This window comes from Centruroides vittatus, unplaced genomic scaffold, assembly GCF_030686945.1.
Source record: "Centruroides vittatus isolate TY-2023 unplaced genomic scaffold, ASM3068694v2 scaffold_1152, whole genome shotgun sequence".
NCBI classification, from domain to species: Eukaryota; Metazoa; Arthropoda; class Arachnida; order Scorpiones; family Buthidae; genus Centruroides; species Centruroides vittatus.
This window is the reverse complement of record NW_027122670.1, coordinates 631757-659360: the sequence shown is the minus strand read 5'-3', so window position 1 is coordinate 659360 and position 27604 is coordinate 631757. Positions and strand designations below refer to the sequence as shown.

Genomic DNA, 27604 nt, shown 5'->3' with positions numbered 1-27604 from the left:
GTATATTTAAACTGTATAAGTGTATATATTATTGGACTAATTGAAATATCAAACTAAAAATTAATTTTTTAAAAATAAATCCTGTAATCAATAGATAGAAATTATAAATTCATTTTAAATTCTCATCAATAATTTTAGAACAAGTTGCATTAAGATTTAAACACTCTGCTAATGTTTTTCATAAATGTTTATAATTTATCTTAATATCAAATGAATATAATTTGAAGGACTAATTTATGATTCAAATTTTTTAGTAAAATAAAAAAAAAGTTTATGATCGAAGTAAATAATATATAAATTGTAAAATTCTGTTTTTTTTTTAATCAATAAATTAACTTTTCTATGTAAAATTGTAGTTCATATTATTTTCAATGCGTGAGTGAAAAGCATTACTTTTCAAGCATGATTCTACAATAAGCTGTTAGACTCAGCAATAAAGATTTTAGTCTTTTATATATCGTTTTTTTTCACTGCATCAATCGTGTACAATTTGTACTTGATTGGCGACCAACTCGGTGTGCCAATGACAAAGTTTAAACAGTTCAATTAGTCCGTATATGCTGATCTGGTTCGTCGAGAAGGCACTTTGCGACGATTTGATGTATTGACGGCTTGTAGCGGTCTTCTGTTGGCTTTTAGATGACTTAACTCCCTCCCCGCCATTTTTTTTTTTTTTATTTTTTTTTCATTTCTCGACGTTTCAAGGTGTCCTAAGTCCAAAAAAATTTGTTATATATTCTTGACCGATCACCATACTTCCGCTCTGTTATATATAACAGCCGGGAAAGTAAAATGTGCATTACTAAGTATTAAATGACTCTACCTCGTAATATCATATTTACTGGTGTGATAAGCCCTAAAATATTTAATAAAGTGATTAGGTTATAACAATTTAAGGTAGTAACAAAGAGCAAAAAAGCAATGAATATTATGTTCGCGCGTAAAAAAAACTCGGAAAACTCCACGTAATCAATCCATCAACAGTTTGTGATTGATTGACATTTTCTTCTACAAATTATCCGATCATTATAACGTATTCTGTAAATAATTATTCTGAAATGAACTAAACAATGAAACTTATTAGTTTACAAATTTAGAAAACATTTTAATATTATTTGCATCTTTCGTTACAGTTTTATTCTCTTAACAAGATTTATCGGTTAAAACTGCCAACGATTTGGATTTAATCGGATTTGATGGATTATTCGGACATAATTTCTTTGTTTCCGCTAATCGTTTGCTGAAATATATCAATAATTGAATTATTATGCAATTAATGCAAAATATTTTAAATGTATTTAAGATAATTTAAAGAAAATGTTTAAAAACAGACGAAATAAATCATAACTTACTTTAGTTCAACGATATTCATTGGAACTACTCTTATGTATTCTACATATATTTTTTTAGTTCGGATCCAGTTTAACGGATTGGCTATCGAAGAAGAATCCTTCCAATAAAGTGCTACACTTCTAACTTGTCCAATGCTTTTATCTGTTGTTATTAAATAAGCATAACGACTTCCTGCATATAAAGTCACATCTCTGAAAGTAATATTTATTCATTTTAGTTTTATAGTCATTAAAATTGCTATTCAGATATAATATATATAAAAAATACATAATCATACTCTCCGCTCAAGGTGCTTTCTAAGTCAGAAAATTCTCCATGCAGAGTAACTTTTACACTTCCGGTAACGTCTTCTGCATCTTTCGTGCGGAATAATTTTATAATTATTTGATAATGATAAACTGTAACAATAAAAACAATTTTTATTCTATTTTTCAAAAATAAAAATTGAAAATATTTATTGTAATATTTATTAAATAACTTATATTTACGGCAATAGGGAACTCGTCCACTAGTCTTCAGGTAAAGCTTCAGATTTGTGTGATTAAATCGTTTAGATTCTATAGCTCTAGGACCCATTATGGCACATTGGCTACCGTCTGGTCCGCATTCTGCACATTTGCCTTCTAGAAAAGTGTTCCAACTTGAACATCTGTATCCAACAGGAACACAAGAACCATAATTGATTGTACTGATAAAGAAATCCACTGATCTTTGATGGTTACAAGCAACGAATCTTCGACCACCTACGTGATGAAACATTCATTAAACACTGAAAAATTCAAAATAAAAATTTCCGATGAACTGTTTGCTTAAGCAATTTTCTGCCTCGTACTTCTGTCTCATGCTGGATTATAGAGAGGTTTCATGTCGACATCACGAGTGACGTCATGAGCATGCGCAATTGTTTAGCGCCATCTTTGTGACTGTGACTTGTTTACGTTTTGTGTATGTTCGCGTGCGCTTTAACTGGAGTTCTTGTGTTGTTTTTTTTCGTCGTGAATATCACTATGGTGATTTGTTGTGTAATTGGGTGTAATGCTAGTTCACTCAAGAACAAAGGAACATCATTTTTTTAAAATTCCCGGCATTATTTGTTATCAAGGGTCCCAAACTGAGGAGCTTTCACGACGAAGGCAAACCATGGCTCTCGAGAATTAACCGGAAAAATTTCGTTACGAATAAAGTGAATATCAATACAAGAGTTTGTCAGAAACATTTCATTTCAATATTTAAGTTAATAAACACTAAGTTATATTTTAAAACGTAAAAGAGTTTACTGATTTGCTTATATTAATTTAGTTAGGTATAGTGCATTTATAAACGAATAACTAATGTAATTTCAAGCTTTAGCTAGTGCAAACTTATAAACATTACACGTTAAAACTAAAAGCAAGTAGGCTTATTATATGCTAGTTTCAACTAGAAAATAAAGGTACTGAACAATTTGAATTAAAAAAATTTCCACAGCTGTTTTTAATTAGACTTTTACTTTCAGACAAAAATTCTTAGTTAAGAAATACGTAAAAACACGAGTTTAAACAAACAAAAGAAAACATATTTTTCCAGGCAATATTACTTCGCTGTTATTCATTACTTTTACTTTTATATCAGGAGAAACCCAGCCACTTGTTAAATAGTTATGGGCCTCTAAACATTTATAAGCTTTCATTTGTGACATGGTGTAGAAATTTGTTGTCAAAACCAAATAGTTTACAATGTCACCAAATTTTACTTTCGGCCACAACTTTTGATCTACGACGAAGTCTGATAAACTGGCTTCGTATGGATTGCCTTGAAATAACGAAATTTTCTCTTCGTACAGAGCTGCATCTCGTCCTGTTAGACCGCTAGAATAGCCCACAAGAAAAGAATCTTTTTTAACTTAATCCATGATAATAGAACTGCAGTATTTTTGTACGTTTAAACTAAAAAAATACGTCGAATAACAGACCACGTGCAAGCTAAGCGAGCGAAAACTACCACAAAAATGGCGAATGGGCGGAGCAAACGTGTGTTTTATCACGTGACATGCGACCTTGAAACCTCTCTATAAGTCTACCCTCAGCCGACGGTTTACAGAGGAGACCTGCGAGCACGGAACAAACAAACACCGACGAGAGATCACCAGTCATCCCTCCGTTTTCATTCAGATCGACCTTCTCGTGGCATCTTTACATCTGCAAACGACTTGCCATCTCGACCGCAGCCAGCGCCTTTGCATCCCTTTTCCTACTAATTTCGCGTAGTTTCAAGATTCGATCTTATATTGTAATAAGCATCTATTTGTTCATTTATTAAACGCGAATTATATGGTAAATCCATGTCAGCGCACGATCCGAACCTCTCACAAATCGCAAGAAAGGAGAGAAAGTTTTACCATAAGATACTGGCGAAGAAGTGACAATCGAGTAAAAACCTTACATTTATGTTTCATGAATATCAGAAAACAAGTTTAAGATTAATTCAAAATAATTGAAAGATTTTATTAAACATTTACCTTCTATTAATCCGTCTGTTATTATTGAGGTAAGTTTGCTACTCATACAACCGGGTTGACTTTGACCATTGTTAGGAAAGAAATCTACATGACCTACCAATTGACTCATACCTAAACCTAGAACATATTAAAAACAATTTTAAACAGATCTGTCTATGTCTAATTCTTATAAAATGTTACATTAGCAATGCTTATGGAATTATTTAGAATTAGTAAAGTATTTAAACACCAACCCATCATTAAAATACTCTTAGAATCAGTATGGATTGCGTCAACAAATTCAGCATCGGTTTCATCTAGACGAACTTTTGGTGGAAGCCCTTGAAAATAAGGTTCTGCTGGATCCAATCCTGTTTTCGTAAAGGAAATTTAATATAATGAATAATTAAATGGTAAACATTTGTAACTCGCTGACAACTGTTTACTCCAATTTTTTGCGACTAATTACTTTTATTTAGTAAACGCTGCAGAATTCTAAGTGAAATTTGATACAAGGAATTTAAGTTATAAGAAATTAATAACATATAAAATATGGTTTTAGTTATCAATATAAAATCTAAATACATTTATAATAAATGTTACATAAAATGTTGCTTTTGTCTGTTCGTAACATTATCAGAAAACTTTCCAGCTGCAAAAACAAAATATCGTAATATGTTATTCATTTTGTTACCTATATAATCTATTTGTCTTACAGTTTTAACTGAGTTATTTTGCTTTCTAGCTTAGTGACTTTGGTTTATGTAATGTTCGTTATTTCAATTAATCTACATTACGGTTTATTTTCAGAATCTATAGGCCTATATAATATGCTTTAAATTCAGATTATTTATAAATACTTGGTCAATTGTTTGAAAAACTTGAAAATACTGTATATTAAAATCTTAAATCAACTGATACAGTATTAATAACATTTATATTAAAAATCAGTTTTAATAATTGTTAAAGCACGTGTTTTATGTTAAAATTAAGTTTCAATTATACAAAACGTTTCAAAATCAAGTTACAGACTGAACAGCGATGGCCGCAAGATTTCCAGTTTAGATACAGAATTCCGACACTGGCTGATATCGATACTTTAAGATCGAAACCGATACCGGTATCGATATTTTTGTGGTATCGGAGCATCTCTGCCCCTAAGTACTGTACATCAGTAGACCAGTAATTAAGCTTATTCTGGGAGAAAAATAACACGACGGGGCAATCTTACGTTATTAAAGACTCACCCCCATCGACATCAACCGTCAGATACAAATGGATCATAGGACTCATAAACTGCTGACATAATACTAGAATTGATTCTTTGACGAATGAACGGCTACTGACACAAATGAAGAGAAATTTAATTATTTACTATGATCACACGATTTTGAAAGGTGAAGTTTAAATGGGTTAAGTCAGTGTTTCTCAAACTTTTTGGACCGCGACCCCCCTTCTGCACTTAAAAATTTCAAAGGACCCTCGAAGAATAAGTATGTGTCGAAAAACATTCCGGAGGGAGGGGGTTAGGCTCGTATTTAAATATTTATATTATTTTTATTATTTATATGTGCAATTTATTTAAGTAAAAATTATTTTATATATTTTTTATTTCTATTATTTCTAAACATGAATCCATAGTAAATTTATAAAATATTTGAAAAAATTGATCTAGCATCAATTTTTCAGCGACCCCCCAAATATTTTTCACGACCCCCACTTTGAGAATCACTAGGTTAAGTGATGCATTTTTACATATTTGACATAATGTGTTTACTAAAAGATCTTTTTTGTTTCAATGTATTATTTACAGGTTCCATTGGTCTCTTGTTTCTGTTCAAGTAACAAATAATCACGACGCACCAAATATTAAATTAAATATTAATATTATAATATTATCATATATTAATACATTTTTGTTATTTAATTTGAGTTAAGCATCTTTAAACACGGATTCGTGGATGTCATTTATACAGTATTACGCGAATGTCAATTAACGAGGTTTTTATTAATTAATTCAATTTACATTCAATTGCGACGTACCGATAAACAGAAGTAATATCTTATTTGCATGTGCATTGAAATCTAATTTTAAATAATAACGTCATTTATTGTTCATATTGTGACGTCTAATGACTCGAAGCGATTTTGGCGTCACTAACTTCTGAATCGGTAGTACTGTCGTTGATTGGTCGGGTCATCAACTTTTTTTTTAACACAGAAAGAATAGGGAGTTGACCGTCTGTGTCTCTCTAATCCGTGGCCGGCTCTTGTCGAGTAGCTTGTTCGGCAACCGAGTTATCGTACGGCAACCGGGGCAAATATGGCATTCAAAATTTTGTTCGTAAACCGAATTATTCGAAACTTGATGTTTGATTGTATTGCGGTATAGAGATTTATAAAAATAAAACGAAATGTTCATATTCTACTAACATTATAAATTTAAAAAGCAAAGAAATAGATGATTTTAGTTATTGTTTTCAGTATACACACGATTAGAAAATGTTCGAATCGAGCCACTTTTACTACAAGAACTAACGATTTATTATTCTAAAAACTAATTAAAGAATAAAAACCTCACCAGTAATACGTCCTAATCCAGGCAATCTTTCTCCAGCATATCCAGCTATATGAGCTCCTAAACTGTGTCCAATTATGTGGACATCGCTTCTCTTCAGACCAACTACTTCCTGTTAAATATCAACTAATTATATTAAGTCATAGCAAATAGCTGCTAGTTCAAAGCATAATTTACAGAATTCTCAATCTTTCTGTATAACAATTCTTATTTTTCGAAATATTTTACATTTTATACTATTCAATGTTAATACATATTTATCTATGAGTATTTTATTGTGTTTATGAATTAAAAATTTTTTATTTCAACAAAAGAAAACAGGAAATATTTCATTCCGAATGCGGAGATTGATAATTTTATCAGGTTAATGTTACCCTAGGTATACAAAATGGCGGCTCTTCTCCGAACCCAGCAATCAGAAGACAGGGAACTGAAGACGCACGTTCTAACCTAACCTAACCTATTCTAATAAATTACCATAATTATTAGCAACCAAATTATTAGAATAGGTTAGGTTAGGTTAGAACGTGCGTCCCCACTGTTCCCTGTCTTCTGATTGCTGGGATCGGAGACGAGCCGCCATTTTGTATACCTAGGGTAACATTAACCTTTTATCAGACAAAAAATTAGACTTACTTCTAAAGTTTGAACCAACAAAGCAATTTCTGCTCCAACAACTCTTGTATTTGATGTTGCTTGAGTATACGGTAACTGATTGCCTCCACTCCAATCGACAATGATCACATTACATCTCTCTTTTAATAACATTTCATCTTTTAAAGCCTGTAACGATATTTACCTAGCATCATATAAATTAGGAATATTAATAACACATCTTAATTCTAAGCTTAAAATTCAGATTACCGTTTGCCATGGTCCGAATAATTCACTGTCGATATATCCATGAATGATGAACTTTGTAGGAAATTCGGGATTAAAAGGTGAAGAAAGAAATTTTTCTTTTTCATCAACATTCAAGTTAAAACTTTCTCTTGGGTGTGTATTAGTATATAGTTTGAACAGAGTGTTGATAACCTCCCTAGGCTGTGGCAATAAATTTACAGGACGACGTTTCCAGTTAAAGAAATCGTCAGTGATTTCGAAGCATCCCAATCCTTTCATACAAACTTTAGATCCAACTGCAAATGTTTAATGTATCAACGTATGAGTAAAATTTAAAGTTACTTAAATTAATTAATTGTAGAATATCCTGAATATTGAAACAAATTGTAAATAAAATAATCTTAAATTTATCATGATAAACACAGAAAGTAAAAAATTAATATATAACCATTTCTTTAATTAACTGATACAATATTTCTCCATGTCAACAAAAATAAATAAAAAAATACTAAATAAATTTAAAATATTAAAGATATTTTACTTCGAAAGTTAATTTTTTTTTTAAATTGGTAGTTATCAATATATATTAGAATATATATAAAATATATTTTGAAATGGCGTCAATTTGAAGTTAATTCAATATTGAAGTATGAGAAATTTGTATGATAAGTATTTCAAAATTATGCTACTTACCACCTCTGTATTTTATTGCATTATTAGATATATCAACATTATTTCCTTTCACGAAATATGACAGAAAGCAAAAAATAAACCAGTTACAACCGACCATTTTAATCGAAAGGAAGCCAAAGAAGGGCGAGAATCAGAATCACTCCACCTGTTTTTTAAAGTAATTGTTGATAAATATTGATAAATTATTGCATTACTTGAAACATCTGTAGACTTTACTACATATCGTAATTTGCAAACAAACAAAAAAAATGTTTAACCTTCATCTTGTGTTTTGATAATTGTATATTATCAAAAAATTAAAAATTAAAAATATTATAATTACTATTGTTATAATTTAAGTTATAACTACTTAAGTTATCATTAATATAAAGCCAACTTAGATCTGTAGTTTAAATATCAAGGCCAGATTTACACAAACTGAATTAATTATAACTTGTTTATTTTTCTATTTTTGTCTCTATGCTCTGGGTATTAAGAAGATCTTTTTAAATCATACTCATTGCTGGTTCGGTTAGGCCCACAAAAGAAGTGACCAAGTGACGAGTGATGGAAAATGACATGTCCGGAACAAAGAGTCCATGAAAAATTTTTAGGTTCGTATCCATCCAGTCATCCGTTACGAGTTTCTAAGCTCTAAAGGATATGTGAGGCATAGTTTAAGGCCTCCGTTTTGGGATTTATTACTTGATGGCATAACTGAACTTTTTATATGCTTTAGCATAGGACTACAAGTCTAAATTGAATTCTAACTACTAGTTACTTTCTTCAAAGAAGGAACAGTTAACAATTGTTACTTTCATTAAAATTATTGGGCTGCAATGTGAAAAAATTGTAGACTTATAATTTTCCACTGCTGTCAGTCCTTCTGTCTTTCCTTAATCTCGAGAACGGTATTGGATAAATAAAATTCAAGATTGTTTATGGAAAGCTTAGGGGCAGGAGGCCCCAATTAACTGTATATAAACTTCTGATTCAAACATTATTTCAATTCAAAATTTCCTCTGAAATAAGGATGGACGACTGGCACGACACCATTACTAAGAGGAAAAGTATGATGTACAGGGCTAATAATTTGAGGTGGAGAGCATACATTTTAAATTAAATAAATTAAAGAATATGATAAAAAATAATTATTCGTTTTGTTATGTTTTTCCTGAAGAAGATATCTACAGAAGGTTTTAATTAATGAATTTGAGGGAACCAAAATTTTGAGGTGTTCGATATAAGGGGAATTCTACATATGGAGAATAACAACTGACCCGTTCATCCCACTAGATGGCGGGTATTTGGTTTTTGTCGAGAGTTGGCAACACCAAGAAAAAGTTGTTAAGTTCCAAAAGGCGCGGGAACATAGTGGAATGCTCTTGTAACCGAATTAATGTAAATAGTTGATTTTGTTTTGTGTGATTAAAATCTAAAGACAGATTTAGTGGACTTTTTGCTTGATTGGACATACGACAGGGAACCTGGCGTACGAACAAGACGGTCAGGTGAGATTTACGAAAGCTAATTAATCATTACACGAGACTAGGATGGGCCTGACGCGACATAATGGCGCCCGAACAGGGACGTCAGGTTCTAACTGATTTTATTTATAAACGTTCTACAATTGTTGTACGAACATTGTTTACGTTTGGAAGTATTTATTTAACTGCAGAAAATGAGTACTGATTGGAGGATTTAGTGGAAATACATCTCTGCATCGAGGTTTTCTCTATGTCTATCTTGTCTGCTTTTGTTCTTTGGGTTAATTAATAAGATTCACTTCATGGAGCCCTCAATCAGATTACGTGGATCCTACCGAGGTGCTTTCACAAAGTTCGCCGATAGGGTGCAGGAATTTCTGACGTCGAAGGTTGAAGATTTCGATTCATGTGCTGGATTTTTGGCCCAGTTACAGGAAAAATATTCTAAAATAGAAACCATCGATAAAGAAATATTAGATAAGTTACAAAAGGATGAGAAGTGTTCTCAACAGATGTTGGATGAAGAAATTGAGGGTATTGAGAATTACAATTGTACATTCGTAGACTTGAAAACAAGACTAGAGCGTCGTTTGAATACGTCGGGGCTGGATGAAACACGAAGCGAAGGCGAAACTGGCTATTCCAAGGGAAATTTTAAGTTACCAAAGATTGAATTGCAAAAATTTGATGGCAATTTGAAAAATTATCTTTCCTTTTGGGGACTATTTAAGAAAATACATGAAGATCCCAATATTTCGGATTTGGATAAATTTCAATACCTCATTCAGTCGACTCTGAAGGGCTCAAGGGCCAGGGAAGTAATTGAATCGTTCCCCGTGACAGCCGAGCATTACTCGCAAGCAATTGAGTGTTTAAATTCGCGTTTCGGAAGAGAAGATGTGCTCATCGAGGTTTACGTGAGAGAGCTCCTGAGTCTAGTACTGAATAATGCATTGGGGCAAGAGCACAAATTGCCAATTGTGAAACTTTATGATCGTATCGAGACACAACTACGATCCCTTAAAATGCTTGGTGTTACTACGGATAAGTGTGCTTCAATGCTCTACCCTTTAGTTGAATCTAGCTTACCGACCGACCTCTTGAGAATTTGGGAAAGACACCTAAATTCGATGCTACTCAAGTCTGGAAGAGAGAATTTCAACAAGTTAGAAACTCTGATGCAGTTTTTGCGTAACGAAATTGAAAGCGAGGAGAAAATTTCCTTAGCCACAAGTGGGTTTGGCTTTCAGAACAAAACCAAGAAGGTAGTACAAAGTAAAATTAAGGCTGCTTCTCCCTATAACAAGACTGTTCCAACTGGTATGGAACTTTTGACTTCTGCTCAAGAGAAACCATTCAGGGATCAGCAGTGTGTATTCTGTGAGAAATCCCATGCTAGCGCTGAGTGCAGGAAGGCGGAAAATTTGACTTTAGATCAAAGGAAACAAATCCTTATAAAGCGAGGAGCTTGTTTTAAATGCTTAAAACTGAATCACATATCTTCTTCATGTAGAGCAAAGTGTAGTTGTACAGTTTGTGGCAAACCACATCACGTTCTTCTCTGTAGGAATAGCCGAAAGGTATCTCCCAACAATGCTTCTGTTGGTGAAGGTGACGGCGCCCCCCCAGTATGTGAGCAGGCATTGGCTAATGTGTCATCAACTCCACGTGTCTTGCTACAGACTTTGGTTGTGATTCTGAGGGGAGAGGAAAGGTGTCTCAAAATCCGTGCAATTATTGATACTGCCTCCCAGAGATCCTATATCTTGAAGAGCACTGCAGAAAGAGTCGGTTACCAACCAATGAGAAAGGAAAATTTGAAACATTCGTTGTTTGGAGGTTCATGTACGGATATTTGTGAACACGATGTGTACAAGGTACACCTCTCGTGCGTAGACGATAAATATCGTTGTAATTTTGATGTCTTGGACCAATCGACCATTTGTCTGACCACGCCCCCAGTTACACAGGAACTGTGTCAGGATGAATTGTCAAATATGGGGATATCCTTGAGCGATTGTCAAGGTCCCATTGAATTGCTCATAGGAGCGGATGTCGCTGGCAAACTAATGACAGGAGGACTCCGGACACTCAAATCAGGTTTAACTGCTATTGAAACGAAACTCGGTTGGACGATCTTAGGACGCACGAAGGAGCATTCCGAGCCAACCGAAAACTTGATTGTCACTTCGATGTTAATTGGAGATTTGCGAATTCCTGATCTTTGGGAATTAGATATTCTTGGAATAAAGGACCCTGCCGAAAAACAATCAAAGAAGGAACTGGAACAAGCGTCTATCGAACATTTTGAAAAGACGCTGAAGAGAGATAGCGATGGTCGGTACATGGTGTCCTTGCCTTGGATAGAAGGTTGTCAAGCTCTGCCTGATAATAGGGTTCTGGCCGAGCGAAGATTAAAATCTACAGTGAAAACTCTACAGAATAAGAACCTGGTCGATGCCTACGAGGGAGTCTTCAAGCAATGGCTTGAAGAACAAATAATCGAAGAAATAAAAGACGTCAAAACGAATGAGATTAACTGCCATTACCTTCCACACAGAGCGGTCATCAAAGAGCATTCCACGACGAAGATTCGTCCAGTCTTCGACGCCTCCGCTAAGGAAAGAGGCAACGTCTCTTTAAACGATTGTTTAGCAAAGGGTCCTAACTACATTGAATTGATACCCAGTATTCTAAATAAATTTCGATTATTTGAATACGGAGTAATAGCTGACATTCGAAAGGCTTTTTTGCAGATAGAAATAAGTGAAGCGGATCGCAACTTTCTCAGATTCTTGTGGTGGGAGGGTGGCGACCCTGGAAAATTAAAGGTTTTCAGACATCGCAGGGTAGTGTTTGGAGTAAACTCGAGTCCATTTCTCCTGGGAGCCACTCTAAATTATCACTTAAACCATGTTCCAGATCATCTGCAAGAAACAGCTTTAAAACTCAAGAAATCGATGTACGTTGATAACTGCGTTACGAGTTGTCAGTCCAAAGAGGAGCTGGTGAATTTTATGAGACAGTCTAGAGAAATCATGCGTTTAGCATGCTTTGATTTAAGAGGTTGGGTATACAATGGTATACAAACAGAAACGTCACCGGTTTGCGACGGCGATGAAAGGACATTGGGAACTTTGGAAATCCAGCCCGATGAAATAGTCAGTGTGCTAGGATTGAATTGGAATATTTCAGAGGACGTTTTATACTGTGATGCAAACCTTAGGGTACCTAACGATGAAATTTTAACAAAAAGAGTGGTTCTGTCATTGGCGAGTCAACTTTTTGATCCAATTGGATTCCTTTCTCCAGTGACGTTAATACCAAAACTTCTGATGCAAGAGTGTTGGAAAAGAAAGTTAGCTTGGGACACCCCATTACCGCACGATTTAGAAAGAAGATTGCTAAAGTGGATAAAAGAATTAAAATTTTTAAAGGAGGTGAAAATTCCTAGAAGGATAGTAAATAGCTACAATACAGCTGTCCCACTCTCATTTTATATATTTTGTGATGCATCACAGTACTCCTATGCCGCTTGTATTTATCTCAGACAGCCAGATACCTGCAACATAAAGTGGCTGTTGATACAGGCTCGTGCGCGTGTTGCACCTTTAGGGTCTGTATCGATCTCAAGGCTTGAACTTCTAGCCTGTTTATTGGGTGTCAGAATGATGAACACTATTAAAGGGGACTTCCCACTTGAACGATTATCAACACTTTATTGGACTGACTCCATGAATGCGTTGTATTGGATCAAGAATCAGGAATGCTGGGCTACATTTGTTATGAATAGAGTAAACGAAATTAGATCTTTAAGTAGTCCAGATGACTGGAATCACGTTCCAGGATACTTAAACCCTGCAGATCTCCCATCTCGGGGTTGTAATGCAAGAACTTTAGCCGAATCTCGCTGGTGGGAGACACTTCAATTTACAAGCTTACCGGTAGAAGAATGGCCTCGGCAGAAGGAAATGCCTGACATGGAGATAGTGAGCTCTGAAAGAAAAAAATCTGTGATTTCTGCGCTGGATGTAGAGAAAGCAGAAAAGTTTTATGAGAATTATTCTACTTACTGGAAAATATTACGAGTAACGGCTTGGATATACCGGTTTACCTCAAATCTCAAAGGACGACCCCTTCGAATGTCTGGGGGGCTCACAGTAAAGGAAATAAAGCACGCTGAATTAGTATTGCTGAAACTGATTCAAAGAGAAGAATTTCCAAAGGGGATAGATAACCGTTTACGAAAATTGCACCCAGTGATAGACAAGGAAGGTCTTTTGAGAGTGAAAACTCTCGTATTCAGAAGTAAAGATAGTGAAGATTTCCGATTACCCATTATCTTGCCTGGGAATCACTATATTGTACAGAAATTAATAGAATGGAAACACAGAGAATTAAACCATGCTGGTGTTCAAATTTTAATGAATCATCTGCGCGAGAAATACTGGATACTGAGGTGCAGAAAATACATTCGGCTTATCACACTGCGATGTTCTAGGTGTCGAAGATTTGTTGTGTCTCCAGCCCACCCTGAATCTCCGCCATTGCCTGTGGATCGCATAAGAGATGCTGCGCCATTCGAGGTTACTGGCGTTGATCTAGCTGGTCCACTGTACTTGAGGGATAAGCAGAAGTGTTGGATTGTCCTGTATACTTGTGCAGTGTACAGGGCTGTACATCTCGAGTTGTTGACGTCTCTTTCAACGAAGGCGTTCCTGCAAACATTCAGACGATTTGTGGCAAGAAGAGGACGCCCTTCTGTCATTTATAGTGATAACGGTACAAATTTTGTCGGTGCTGCCAAAATTTTCTCTGAGGCTGAACTTACGAAGATTAAAGATGAAATTCTTGTTCAGAGCATTATCTGGAAGTTCATTCCCCCAGCTTCGCCTTGGTGGGGTGGCTGGTGGGAAAGGTTGGTAGGGTGTGTAAAGCAGATTATGAGGAGAATTTTGGGACGAGCCTCGTTAACATACGAAGAGCTCTACACAATTATCTGTGAGGTAGAGGGTTTGATGAACTCTCGACCACTTACTACACTCTCAGAAGATACTGAAGATTTAATCCCGTTGACTCCTAATATGTTTCTGCAAGGGATAAAGGAAACTGGACTTCCCGATTTAAACCACTTGGAAAAGGTAAATCTTGGGAAGAGATTCCGTTATTTATGCAAGTTGAGAAAAGATTTACGAAATAGATTTCGAATTGAGTACCTGGGGCAATTGCAAAACCCGAAGGGGGTAGCCAAGGGCGCTAAAGTAATTGCTGTGGGAGATATCGTCTTGGTTGGGCATGACAACCAAAAGCGACTTGATTGGCCTCTGGCGAAAGTTGTCGAGATCTATCCAGGTAAAGATGGATTGGTAAGAGTAGCCAAAATAAAAACACAGGTTGGATTTCTCATCCGTCCTGTTAGGAGACTGTATCCCTTGGAAATCTCTTCGGTGGATGAAAAGTATGTTATGCGAAACGAATTTCGTGGCAAGACTGTAGACTCTACTGAAAAAGATTGCGAGAGGACCTATCATCGGTCCCGAATGATCTCTGCCGCTACAGGGAGTGATGTGACCACCTCATCTGAGAATTCTCGAGTCTCAAAAAGGGGCAGACCCTTAAAGGCTCCCAATCGGCTGGATTTGTAGACTGATTCGAACTCATTCAATTAGTACTATCTGTGTTTGTTGTATTTAAGTTTAATTTAATTTTGATTTTGACTGACAAAATCAAGGGTGGGAGGATGACCCGTTCATCCCACTAGATGGCGGGTATTTGGTTTTTGTCGAGAGTTGGCAACACCAAGAAAAAGTTGTTAAGTTCCAAAAGGCGCGGGAACATAGTGGAATGCTCTTGTAACCGAATTAATGTAAATAGTTGATTTTGTTTTGTGTGATTAAAATCTAAAGACAGATTTAGTGGACTTTTTGCTTGATTGGACATACGACAGGGAACCTGGCGTACGAACAAGACGGTCAGGTGAGATTTACGAAAGCTAATTAATCATTACACGAGACTAGGATGGGCCTGACGCGACAACAACAAATGACCAGTTACGACTTAGTAAATATAAAATTCATTTAGAAATAAACTTTCCTAATAAAGCGTTGGAAACGCTAAAAATGTTAAATTTCTTCGAACTTTCTTTGTAAACTGTTTCTAATTGCTCCTGAAGCTGTCATCAGTGGCAGCGTTGTCAGAAACCAGTTGAGTCGCAAGCAAACATTTATTAAAAAGTTGCAAAAACCTCTGTTTTGTCACAAAGGAAATCAATGCCTAAAACTTCGGCTTTTAATTTTAACAGGCATTTCCTTTCATGGCAGAAACCCTTAGATAAGGGATGAAAAGTCGGAAATGAATGTTTTTAATAAGTAGCGACATCGACATAAACACTGTCAAATACACCAACAACTGCCGTAAATGATCGGGCTAAATTTTAGATAAATGATTATAGATTAGAAATAAATTTGACATTAGAGTTAGGCGTAAGGCACCATCTCTTATTAAAATTAATAATTATAATATTTAATTAATTAATTTAGATTAAACTGGAACAAAAGAATCGGCCTGAAGCGTAACTCGAACCCACAACGCCCGCTTACGGTGCGGATGCGTTCAATTACGCTACCCGGACCTTCTGTCTGATCTCCTCTTCCAGCATCTATAAGACTATAAGATATAATAACCTCGTAATAACCGTGGACGGTAATATCTTAGTCTTAATGTTTTCGTTACATGTTTTCGTTACACATAATAAAAATTATGTATAACGAAAACATGTACCGTATTTAGGTTACTCGAGTAATAGTCGATCCCATATAGAAATCGGACTATATTTCACGGACAACAGGTCACCGGTTGTGGTTAACATTTGCCAGAATTTTTTCCATTTAAGGCACTGCAAGTGCATCTAGTTTTTAGGATAAGTAATGCTCCTTATAAAAGTTTATATTGTTTACAATGTTGAAAAGCACCGTTCTGATTCTGCTTTATTACCATGTAATTTCCATGAGGATATTTTCCAGTTTCACATTTCCATTGAATACACCATCTACCGATAGATATTTTCCGAAATATATTTCAATAACTTAATCTGCAATATTCATGCATTTCGGATCTAAAACAAAAATATTTAGGGTGCTGTCGGGTATTGGGGGAAAGAAAAATTTTCACTAAAATAACCTAATAAATAACAAGGAATTACAGCCAGCAATAACGACAGCGGCAGCGGTCGTTCCAGCGGAGGCTCCATAAACACAGTCACGCAACATCTCGGCGCCACGTACCGAACACAAACACAAATATATAACTACAGTTTAAAATTTTTCTGTAATTTTAAATAAAAATGCCATCTAGAAAGAACAAATATACAGAAGCATTTAAACTGAAAGTTGTTGAAGTTGCCAAGAAGACAAATAGAAAGATATAGAACAGACAATACCGAAAGTGAAGAAAATGTGCTAACAGAGGTAAACCTAGCAAGTGGCCACAATTGGGGAAAAAGGTTGCAGAGTGGGTATTTGAAAATCGTCAAAACTCGTTAGGCCATCCGAATCCATGCACGAAAGGAATCAAAAAAGGATAGAATTTCAGATTTTAAAGCAAGTTAACATGGATGGTGTATTATAGTTCATGAAATGGTATGACTTAGTTCTTTGGCAGAGAACTAACATTGCACAAAAGCTGCCTGCTGATCTAGATGATAAGATAATACAGTTTCACCAGTTTGTAGTCAGAAATCGACAGAAAGAAAGCTATGCGTTATCATTGGGAACATGGACGAAAGGCCTATTACCCTTGATATGCCAGAGAATCGAACTGTGAATGAAAAAAAGAGATAAAAAAAACAGTATTTATGAGAACCTCTAGTCATGAGAAAAGTGGGGTTTCTTTAGTTATTTCATGTATAGCTGATGGTACTAAATTAAAACCGATGGTTGTTTTTAAGAGAAAAACTGTGCCAAAGGATAAATTTCCAAGAGGAATTGTCATCCATATGCATTCACAAGGATGGAAGGATGAAGGTGGATGTAGAAAATGGATAAAGAAAGCTTGGAATTTACGATCTGGTGGACTACGAAAGGGAAAGAGTTTCCTCTTGTGTGATCAGTTTAGGGCACATATGGTGAAGAATGTTGTTGATAATCCCAGTCACAAAATTCTGATATCGCTGTAATTTCCGGTGGGCTTACAAGTGTTTTGCAACCATTAGACGTTAGTATCAATAAGCAGTTCAAGGACATGATGAGAATCAAGTGGAATAGCTGAATGCGTGATGGAAGAAAAACATATACGAAGGGAGGCAGTATGTGGGCTCCATCACTCACTGCCTTTGATCTCTGAATGGATCGTTGATTCATGGAAAGTAAAAAAAATTGACACTGTTGTAAAATCATTCAAGAAATGTGGAATTTCGAATGCATCGGATGGTACAGAAGACGATTGTCTATGCCTCTATGAGATGACATGGATGAAAAAGTGAATGATGTGCTATCTCTAACTATAAACAGCAAAGAAAAGGATCTTGATGATTATGAAGCTTTATTCCGTGCTGAAGCTGATGAAAAGCGTGATTTTTTTAGGATTTTAATGAACTTTTGTGTGTAAAATGTTTAAGATGTACCATGTACCGTAATTGTAATTTAAAGCTGTATTACTCCCCTTTTTATATGCATAAATAAAAGTTTACTATTGTTTTTATTGTCATTATTAATTATTTTGATATTTGTTTTCTATTTTGTGCCTTAAGCTACAATGAATTTATAAAAATCAAAATGCAACAAAGAAATTGGTCCGGTAGTCTCTAATCCAAACTACGAAAAAGAAAACGTTTCGTTTACAGATCAGTTTGGCTTTTGCTACTGATTCAGTACTTTGAATTCTAGCTTGAATTTCAGCCCCTTAAAAGCAGTATTTATGTAATAGTTGACCCCATAAATTTGACCTTAAAAAACGGTCTAAAAAATTCGAATTTTACATGAATATATACGGTAGATGTTTCCTTTGCTTTATGTTTATGTATCATCCTCTCTTCTTGTAAAAATAATTTGCTTCCTATATTTGAAATGGCAAAGTTCCTGTTCTTTTGTTAAATTTTTTCTTTTATGTATGGACAATGATTTACAAACGAAATTACTACCGCAGATTTTATATCATAAACGCAGAAAACCTATTGGCGCTCCAATTAAGACTATTTCTTTTGTTGAATTTTGACACAAAAACAATATCATGTTGAATGTAAATAATTCACTCATCGATTAGAAAATTATCAACGTCAAGCTGGAGTTATGTAACTAATTCAATTGTGAAATAATAATTGTAATTAGTCTTTATTCTAATATTTAATCTAATACAGTAGACTCGCTATTCCGGCCATTCCTTGTGAATGAGTTTTTTAAGCCTTTTCCACCCTATACTAGAAGACGTTTTTATTAAGTCTATTATGGGTTCGGCCTGGTCGAAGTGGGGCGGCTGGGTGGTGAAAGACAGGGCACAACGTATCCAGACGGACCACCTCGGAAAACTTCCTGGAGTTTTTTCCTCACTCGCCAGAATTCTGCCATCCAGCTGTCTTAACACAGGTGTGCCAGATTTGCAAAAGTGTTGGATTACTGAAAGTTTATAAGCCTAAAACCTGTCTATTGACGTGACCTGTCGCCCTTCGGTCTAAGTGATTTCAGTCAATTAAAAATTTGATGTAGATTTGCAATTTAAACATTTTGCATGTATGTGCAGACGATACTATTATGCAAACATAGGAAAAAGCAATAAAATATTTGTTGAAATGTGATTAAAACAGTCAGAGCTAAAATCAAATTATACTTTATTATCATGATCTGATTCAAAATCAGATTATGATAATAAACTAATAAGTTGTGATTATAATGATAAGTCAGAAATTAAAATAAGAAAATTATCTAGATTAGTTGAATGATAGGCCTATATACGGATAAAAGAATGTCAAAAGTTAATGAATGCATTCTATTCTCATCGAAGAAAATTCCAAAAATATAAATGGAAATATTACATTTCCTGTCTCAAACTATGAAATTTCTGAAAATATAAATATTTGCAATTTTGGAAGTCGATATAATTAACTTAAATAGAACTTGATGATGGCCGAGCCAATTAACCCTTTTTTTAAAAGAATTTCTCAAACATATCGAGAATACAAGATAAAAACGCTTGCACCATCTTTTGAACACAATTTTAACTAAAAAACAGCACGCAATTAAATATTGTAATCGAGTTTAAAGTCTTTATTAGTTTTAAATTGCAAACATCTCCACATCAGTTTCTCAACGACTGATCAATCAAGATGTATTTTCTATAAATTTCATCTTCTCGTAAAATTTGATACCGTAAAAATCGTTAAGAATTCTTAAAAATACCGAATACGAGGGCTTAAGCTTCTACAATTCCAAGGGGGCTGTAGAAGCTTATCCCCTCCCCATTGACATAAAATATTAAAACTATTTGTTCGAATTTCAAAACGTCATTTTTTAAAAAACATTTACGATGGCAAATATTGTTTATCGAATCATACGCAATACAACCTTTGTGCACATGTTAATAAAAGGTCTTTGTGAATTGTTCAAATACTTTTTTATTTTTAGATTAGGATCTTTTGGGTACTTCTGGATCCGCTACTGATGATATAAGTGGTATAAGAATGAAAACCAATACATAAGTATAGTAAAATTATGTGATAATGAATTTTAAAGTGTATTATGCATAGAGGTCCTAACACACGAAAACGTGAAAAAATCGAATGCCATTAAAAACCCTCTGAATGATTTTGTTACTTAGGTTATGTCAGCAGTTCGGATAAGGAAGCGTGACGTAGCAATCTCGAGGGTGCTCTCTTAAGAGGACTCGACTGTACTACGCTTCTATCAAATATAATTTTACTTTTTTTTGCATAAAAAATCATAATTTATTTTTTTAGCATTGAAATGAATTTATATTTAATTGAATTCATTCTGTTAATGAAATTTTGAAATTTTCATGTTATTTTTAAAATGAGTAAGTATGGACTTGACGAAAATCCTTGAAAGATTTGAAAAAATGTGCGTATGTTTGTGGTTTGTGTTTGAAAAAATAACAGAAATGATTAATATGTAGGCATACCCGACCATGACGAAAGACTCGCTTTGCTAGAGGTCTCATCTTACTGCTCATTATTAATATTTTTATTGCATATTTAAATTTGTATAATGCTTCTAAAAATTGAACCGGAACCTCAAAACACTTTTAAGTGTTTAAAACGGCCTTGGATTGACAGAGTCGATTCAGATGCAAAAAATGCGGGGTTGCATTAAGGTTCCGTAGGCACTAGGCACTCTTGTATTCGATTCCTCGCCTCGCCCCGACGTACCGCTAGTGACAGAAAGGCATTACTATATTCCAAAAACCGTCCCATTGACCACAGTAATATTTTTTTATGTATTCAAGTTGATTCTCACTTGGCACATTACGGCATTCGGCATTGGTCGTGTTCTATGGTCATAATCAAAGGGATCACTGAAGCCGGACAATAATCAAAAGTCAACCACATAGGGGCTGTCATTATATTACGTCCTCATTTATCTTGAAATTTTTACTTCTTCCCCTCTTTTCCAAGTTTGTCCAAGTTTCCGTAACCCATTCCCACTTCGAAAGTCCAACAAAACTCGACCCTCTTTAAAACCTTTATCGTTGACAGATACCATAAGTAGAAACGAAACATACAAGAAATTTTTAAATAAATATAATAAAATACATAAATTGTATAAAATTGAATGAAATAAACTGATGCTCAACCCCTCTCCTCTCTTTTGTCTGACTTTGTCCGACTTGTCTTAACTCTCTCACTCCCTTCCAGTGTGGACGTCATTTATCAACACCCTACATACCAAAACCCTGTGAATTTATAATTAAGTAGTAATACTGAATGCAGTAGTACAAGAACTTAATATAATATAGCTCGATAAAAGACGAGCTGCCTATAATTCTTTTTGACAGATTTGACTTTTTTATTGACGTTTAGAAAACGAAATTACTTCCACAGCACCACATATCTAATTAAGATTTAGAAGATTATTTTGTGGACGACTTTTTATTATTTTCAAAATTATTTCCGACTTCAAAACAGTATCAGAATTATCGCCAGCATAATCGGAACGAAACCTGATAACAAGCTTTCCGAATAATTTACACATTACATTTCGAATTACTTATCAATTTCAGGATCGATTTCAAGAAGTGAGCAAGCATTTTCAACATCAAATCGTATGAAAATTCATTTGCCATCTGGAGTATAGCAGTCAAAATTATCACCTTTGTCAGTACTTTTATACAAAGCGAAATATTAGAACAATTGTCCGCTGACGAAATTATAAGAAAATTTCCAAATAAAAATTTCCGCAAAGTAATATATCTTAACGAGCAGTTATTTATTGTGACATTGTCACAATTTCAGGCCGCAATTTTTAATCATATTTTTAATTTATTTAATTTAAAATATATGCTCTCCATTACAAATTATTAGCAGTGTCTTGCCCCTGTACATCATACTTTTCCTGTTAGCAACGGAGTCGTGCCGGTCATATTTCAGGGGAAAATTTTGAATTGAAATAATGTGATTTTCGGTTTACATCGGAAGTTCGCATATAGTTAATCGGGGCCTCTGCCCCAAAGCTTTCCATAGCTGTCCATGAATTTCATTTATCTAATACCGTTCTCGAGATTAAGGAAAGATTGGCAGACGGACAGATGGACGACAGTGAGAAGAGTGAACACATAATGAAAAAGTAAAAATAAAATCTTTTGTGAAATCGTTCGTTTATGAAAACTCTGTTGATCTGATAAGACAATCATAAAGCTAAAAGCAATTTATTCTAGTTTTTAGTTAGTTTCACTATTCATCAACAGATGGCGTAACCTATCAACACCAGAGAAGTTCTCACCAGGAATGGCAAAGCTTTCTCCGAAAAAGGATTAAAATTAAATTCAAAATTTAGTAACACCAAATCGTGGATCGAATATTTACTTTAATTGATGAAAACAATAGCAAAAAATGCTTACAACTTTTATTTTTAATTACAGAGTTAACGAAATTCTAGTATTTTACGGATTAATCAATCTGTAAAATTCTAGCATCAAAAATACACATTTACAAATTTCAGTTCGTGACCTGCCAAAAAGTCATATAAGAAACTAATTTAAAACTTCCTGCCAAAAGTATACTGCTGTTTTCCCACTTTTGTGTTGCTAAAGCGTGCAAACTGAAGCTTGGGCTGCAATTTGAAAAAAAATGTAGACCTATAAATTCCCACTGTCTGTCCATCTGTCTTTTCTTAATCTTGAGAACATAAAGTCATATTACTGATAATCAAGTTATTGACAATTCAATTCAAATTTTTTTCCCGAAAGGAGTTAGATACGACTCGATTGCTAAAGGAAAAGTATGACGTACGAGGGGCAAGACACTGCAATTTGAGATGGAGTGCATATATTAAATGAATTAAAAATAAAATAAAATAAAAATGGAGCCCGACATTGAGAAGTTCTTGTAAATTATTATTTTAAAAAACAAAATGTTATTCAAAGTATTATAAATTTAAATTTAAAAAATTCTTGCTTTCCAACTATTCTTCTAATTAATTTTTTTTTACTGTAAAGCAAGTGGATAATGCAAAATCTTAAAGTGGATAAAGCTTTGTTTGCATTTAAGCTGAAAACGTTAGTTTAGTTTTAAATAAATTATCTCAGCAACGTAAGATGTATTTTGATGGTCTATTATTTGCTGAGTAAGTTTTGTTAAAAAAATTTTCAAATTTTCCAACGAAGGGTGAGGAATTTGGAAAGTACTGTACTGTACTTATTTTTGGCTGGCCGAAAAAGAAGCAGAATTTAAAAAACGTTTACAGAAAACTTTGAGCTTATTTTTGACTCTAAAATCTACCCCTACAATACCGAGATTAGTAAATTAGTTACATCCTGATTATCAGGAAAATAATAAATTCTATATAAGTGAAAAAATAATACAGTAATGTAGTTATAAGAGAAACAAATATTTTGTTTATTGGAAAATCTTCTATTGTTTATTTTATAATAATTTTTTTATCTGAGGTTTATAACTAGTGAAGAATAAGTAAAGTCTTTTTAATATGTTAAGATGCTTACATTTTTACATCGATCATTTTATATTTTATATACATCAATAAACATAATGTGTAATTTCTATCCTACTTATCCTATATAATAATAGTTATACAAAATTAGAAATACAGGTATTATATTTCAATTTTTATAAATGAATGCAGACAACTGAAAAAGATGAATCAAATAGCAGAATAAATTTGATATGTTAACATCCATATATTTCGCCTACCCTATAGTCTACAATATTATTTAGTTTTCTCTAAATTCTTTAGTCAGTTTTTTACTATTGATTTACTTTTTCGTTATTGTTTTGTTTCATATTTTTAGACATTTTATGATTGCTATACGAGTCGTTCACAGACCAAATCAATGAAAAATGTAAAAATGGTATTCGTTAGGTAAAAGCTGTCTGTTACATTCTACGATATTTATTTAAATTTGTATTTTAAAAGGAACTTTTTAAAAGAATGGATATTATTTTATAATTTTTTTACTTTCTGTTTTATGGAGTTATGTGAGCAGCTCATTTGCCAAATTAACAATTTCACTTATACACATTATATAGTATATAAGGTGCCTAAAAATCAGTTAATAGAGCGAATCGCTGTAACAAGATTTCAAAGAATTTTAAAATGTTATAATTTAATTTATTAAAACACTAATTTGTGTGTTGAACAAGAATAACGTTAGTTTTGAATAATTTTTGTAAAGTTTGTATTTGAAATAAAGTATTTGAATAAGATGACAACTTACTGTTTACAGTAGTTAGCTGCCTTTGGACTACCCTATATATTTTTATTTATTTACTTATATAAGTAGGCCTAATATAGTTACATATATATACTGTATAGTTATAATCATATATCTTGGTACGGCGCGGACTTTATTGGCTTTCATACAATAAAACTCGAACCAACTGCCAATCATTATTTAGATTTATTTGATATAATTAATTTATGAAAACTAATTAATGATATATCTAATTATTTATTTAGAGATTTAGACTATGGTATTTTTATATAATTTTGATATATGAATAACATATGCTAGTCTTTTTGAGAATTTAGAAGCTGTTTATCAGAATTACGTTTAAAACTCTTACATAATTAAATGATAAAAGATATCATATTAAACGTTGTTATATTGATTTAAGATATGCACTTATTTAAGTTTGTATGTTTTTAAATGTCATTTCTTTAGTTATAATTTAAAAAAAAATTTCGACTCTTCGCTACTAAGAGGCCTTTTTCTCACGGCCATCAGACTCACAATGGCCGGGTGTTACTAAGAGAACAAAATAATTACAGTAAATCCTTACTAAGTCGAACTGCGTTAACTCGAAGCTGTCTACGGGTCCCAGGCACAATACATAAGTTTTTCTAGATAATACGGTCTTATTAAGACGAAATTGTTGGTTCTTTTAACACTAAAATATTTTCACATATTTTCGCTCCACCTTTTGATAGATTCGTGATCTTCATTCTCTTATCTTCCGGGTTAATACAGGTAATTAAGATAAAAAACACTATGGGTCCAAACCGAAAATGACACCAAGCAATTATAGCCTCGCCTCGATATTCTTCTGCTGATACAATATGTTATCGGTGTTTTGATTGGGGCACAAGGATGCCTCGACAAAGCACTAAAAAGCGCCATAAACTGTATACAACTTTGTAATAATTTTTGAATTGATTCTTGAGAAAAGTCATGATGACGGGCACAGAAAATTTTGAGAAAATTGGATGTTAAACTCGTTAACACGAAACTCTTTAACATATTCGTTAACATTATAATTTTAGAACAGTCATCTTAGTTTATCGGTCTAATAATTTTTTTATTCTGCTATAAAAAGAGATTATAATTAAAAAAGCAAAGTAGGCTACTCCCTGTTGGGAAACGCTTAACGAGCTTCAGAGCTGTAACGGATTCTAATATACAATACTAACCTTAAAATTTTGATTTGGTAAATATTTGGCAAATCAAATAATTAACGATAAATCCGAGTTTAAATTGTATACAGAGAAAATTGAAAAATCAAATTGTATATAGAACCTGGTTATTTTGAATATTCTACATTGAAGAGTCGTTCCTGTCATAGCTCATAATGGATAAAATCAAACCGGTTATAAAGCCCATAATATGCTGAAAACTTTGCAACAAAAACGAAACTTTAAAATTTAATTTTTATTCCGTAAAATGTTTATGAGAATACAGTAATTAAATAACATCGAGAAAACCTACAATATTTTCTATTACATTAATTTAATTGAAGTAAATCGATCTAAAATAATTCAATAAAAACATTAAATCATAATTTAGTCAAGTTTTTTAAACATGAAAATTGAAAAAGTAAGGCTAGTTAATCAATAGAAACTGCAATGCATAGCCATTAATTTCCAACGAAAACGATTTAAAATATATATGATTATTATTCACAAGTCACCTTGTTAATAGTACGTAATAGAATCGACTTTTTCATTACTTAGACTGCTTTTTATTTATTAATTTTATTTCTTATTTAATTTCAGATATAGTCTTAAATTTAAAAAAAAATGATAGGAATTTCTACATTTTTTTTTTTCAAAAATTAATTCAAGCCTTATAAATCTATCAATTTGGAATTGTAAATATATATAATATTTATAATATTATTTATATTTGTAATATATTTATAATGTTCCAATATTAAATTATATCTGGATAAGCATCTAAATTTATATTTCAATACATTTAAATAATGTTAAACATTTTAAAATATAATTCTTTCTTCCCCGAAAAACCTTCGTAATCCAGTGGTAGGTGTTTCTACAACAGCTAACGTTTTCAACCCCCACGGGGTCTTCTTCAGGCACAGCACAAAAAATAGTTTCAAATTCCAGTGAATGGAACAAAAACCGAGACCGAATTCCATTCCATAATTTTGAATCATGAAATTTGAATCAACAATAAACTATCCACCACACTGGCAACGTACGCCACACAACAGGGAATCACAGCCGACCTCCAAAATGCTCGTATAATCAGAATGTCACACCATACGGACCAACTTACAGTTAGAATACTAGAGACCCTTGAGATATATAAGGCGGGTTTGCATAACACATGCATCAACTACAGAGATGCAATTAACATCTCGCAAGCCTGGAAGTATTGCTATGAGGGAAATGCGCACCCACAAATAACTTAATTTTGGTTTGATTCAATATATATTTAAAGATCGGCAAACGTAATAACACGCATGCGTAAACAACATCCGATCTCGAGCATAATGTTCCATCTCATCTTCCAATTTCATGATTCAAAATTATGGAATGGAATTCGATCTCGGTTTTTGTTCCATTCACTGGAATTTGAAACTGTTTTTTGTGCTGTGCCTGAAGAAGACCCCGTGGGGGTTGAAAACGTTAGCTGTTGTAGAAACACCTACCACTGGATTACGAAGGTTTTTCGGGGAAGAAAGAATTATAATTTATCCAGTACGCAGTAAGAAGTATACTTATTTTAAAATATATTCTATTAAATAAGATAAATAAATAAATTACAAAATAGCAAAATAAAAATTTATTTATATATCTTTGAATGATGGAAGAAAATTCATTTATCATTAATTTTCTTCTTTATTTTTAGTCAGTCTAAAGTTAGCATTATGATTTATTAACTCACTTTTTTTAGTTTTTTTAAAACTATTTCAAGTATTTAATTGTCAATGCAGCTATAGAGCAAAAAGAAAATTTAAATTTTATATAAATTGTAACGATAATTATTGAAATTATGTCATTTTAATAAAATTATTTACGAGATATGCACGAGTAAATTTAATTATCAAGTTTCTCGAATGTATAGAATATTAAAATTTATTATTAGACCTTTTGATAGATAGAGCATTCTAAAAATTAGGTTCTATTTGAAGTGTATTTCTGTAATGGAAAGTAATTTAAATAAAATATAAGTTCCTAGTATTTGAGCCTTTGCCTTCTGTTAAAAATGTCCATACGCGTACCACATCAAACAGGTCTCAGATTTCTTTCTCAAGCCTCAAGGCTCAAAGAACAC

General features: G+C 33.3%; 2 protein-coding genes across 2 annotated transcripts; one reads left to right on the top strand and one right to left on the bottom strand.

Moving 5' to 3' along the window:
- Positions 1-1077: 1077 nt before the first annotated feature.
- LOC136986596 (pancreatic triacylglycerol lipase-like) lies at positions 1078-8078 on the bottom strand. The gene is made up of 10 exons (XM_067284180.1): positions 7944-8078; positions 7272-7546; positions 7044-7190; positions 6411-6519; positions 4084-4200; positions 3851-3967; positions 1842-2096; positions 1631-1751; positions 1353-1544; positions 1078-1240 (listed from the first exon to the last, which is right to left on the bottom strand). Exons 1-10 carry the CDS (start codon positions 8038-8040, stop codon positions 1144-1146), a joined length of 1527 nt encoding a protein of 508 aa, XP_067140281.1. The 5' UTR covers positions 8041-8078; the 3' UTR covers positions 1078-1143.
- A 1633-nt stretch (positions 8079-9711) lies between these two features.
- Positions 9712-15054, top strand: LOC136986508 (uncharacterized). Its single transcript, XM_067284061.1, has one exon. The coding sequence runs from the start codon at positions 9712-9714 to the stop codon at positions 15052-15054; it is 5343 nt and encodes a 1780-aa protein (XP_067140162.1).
- Positions 15055-27604: the final 12550 nt, after the last annotated feature.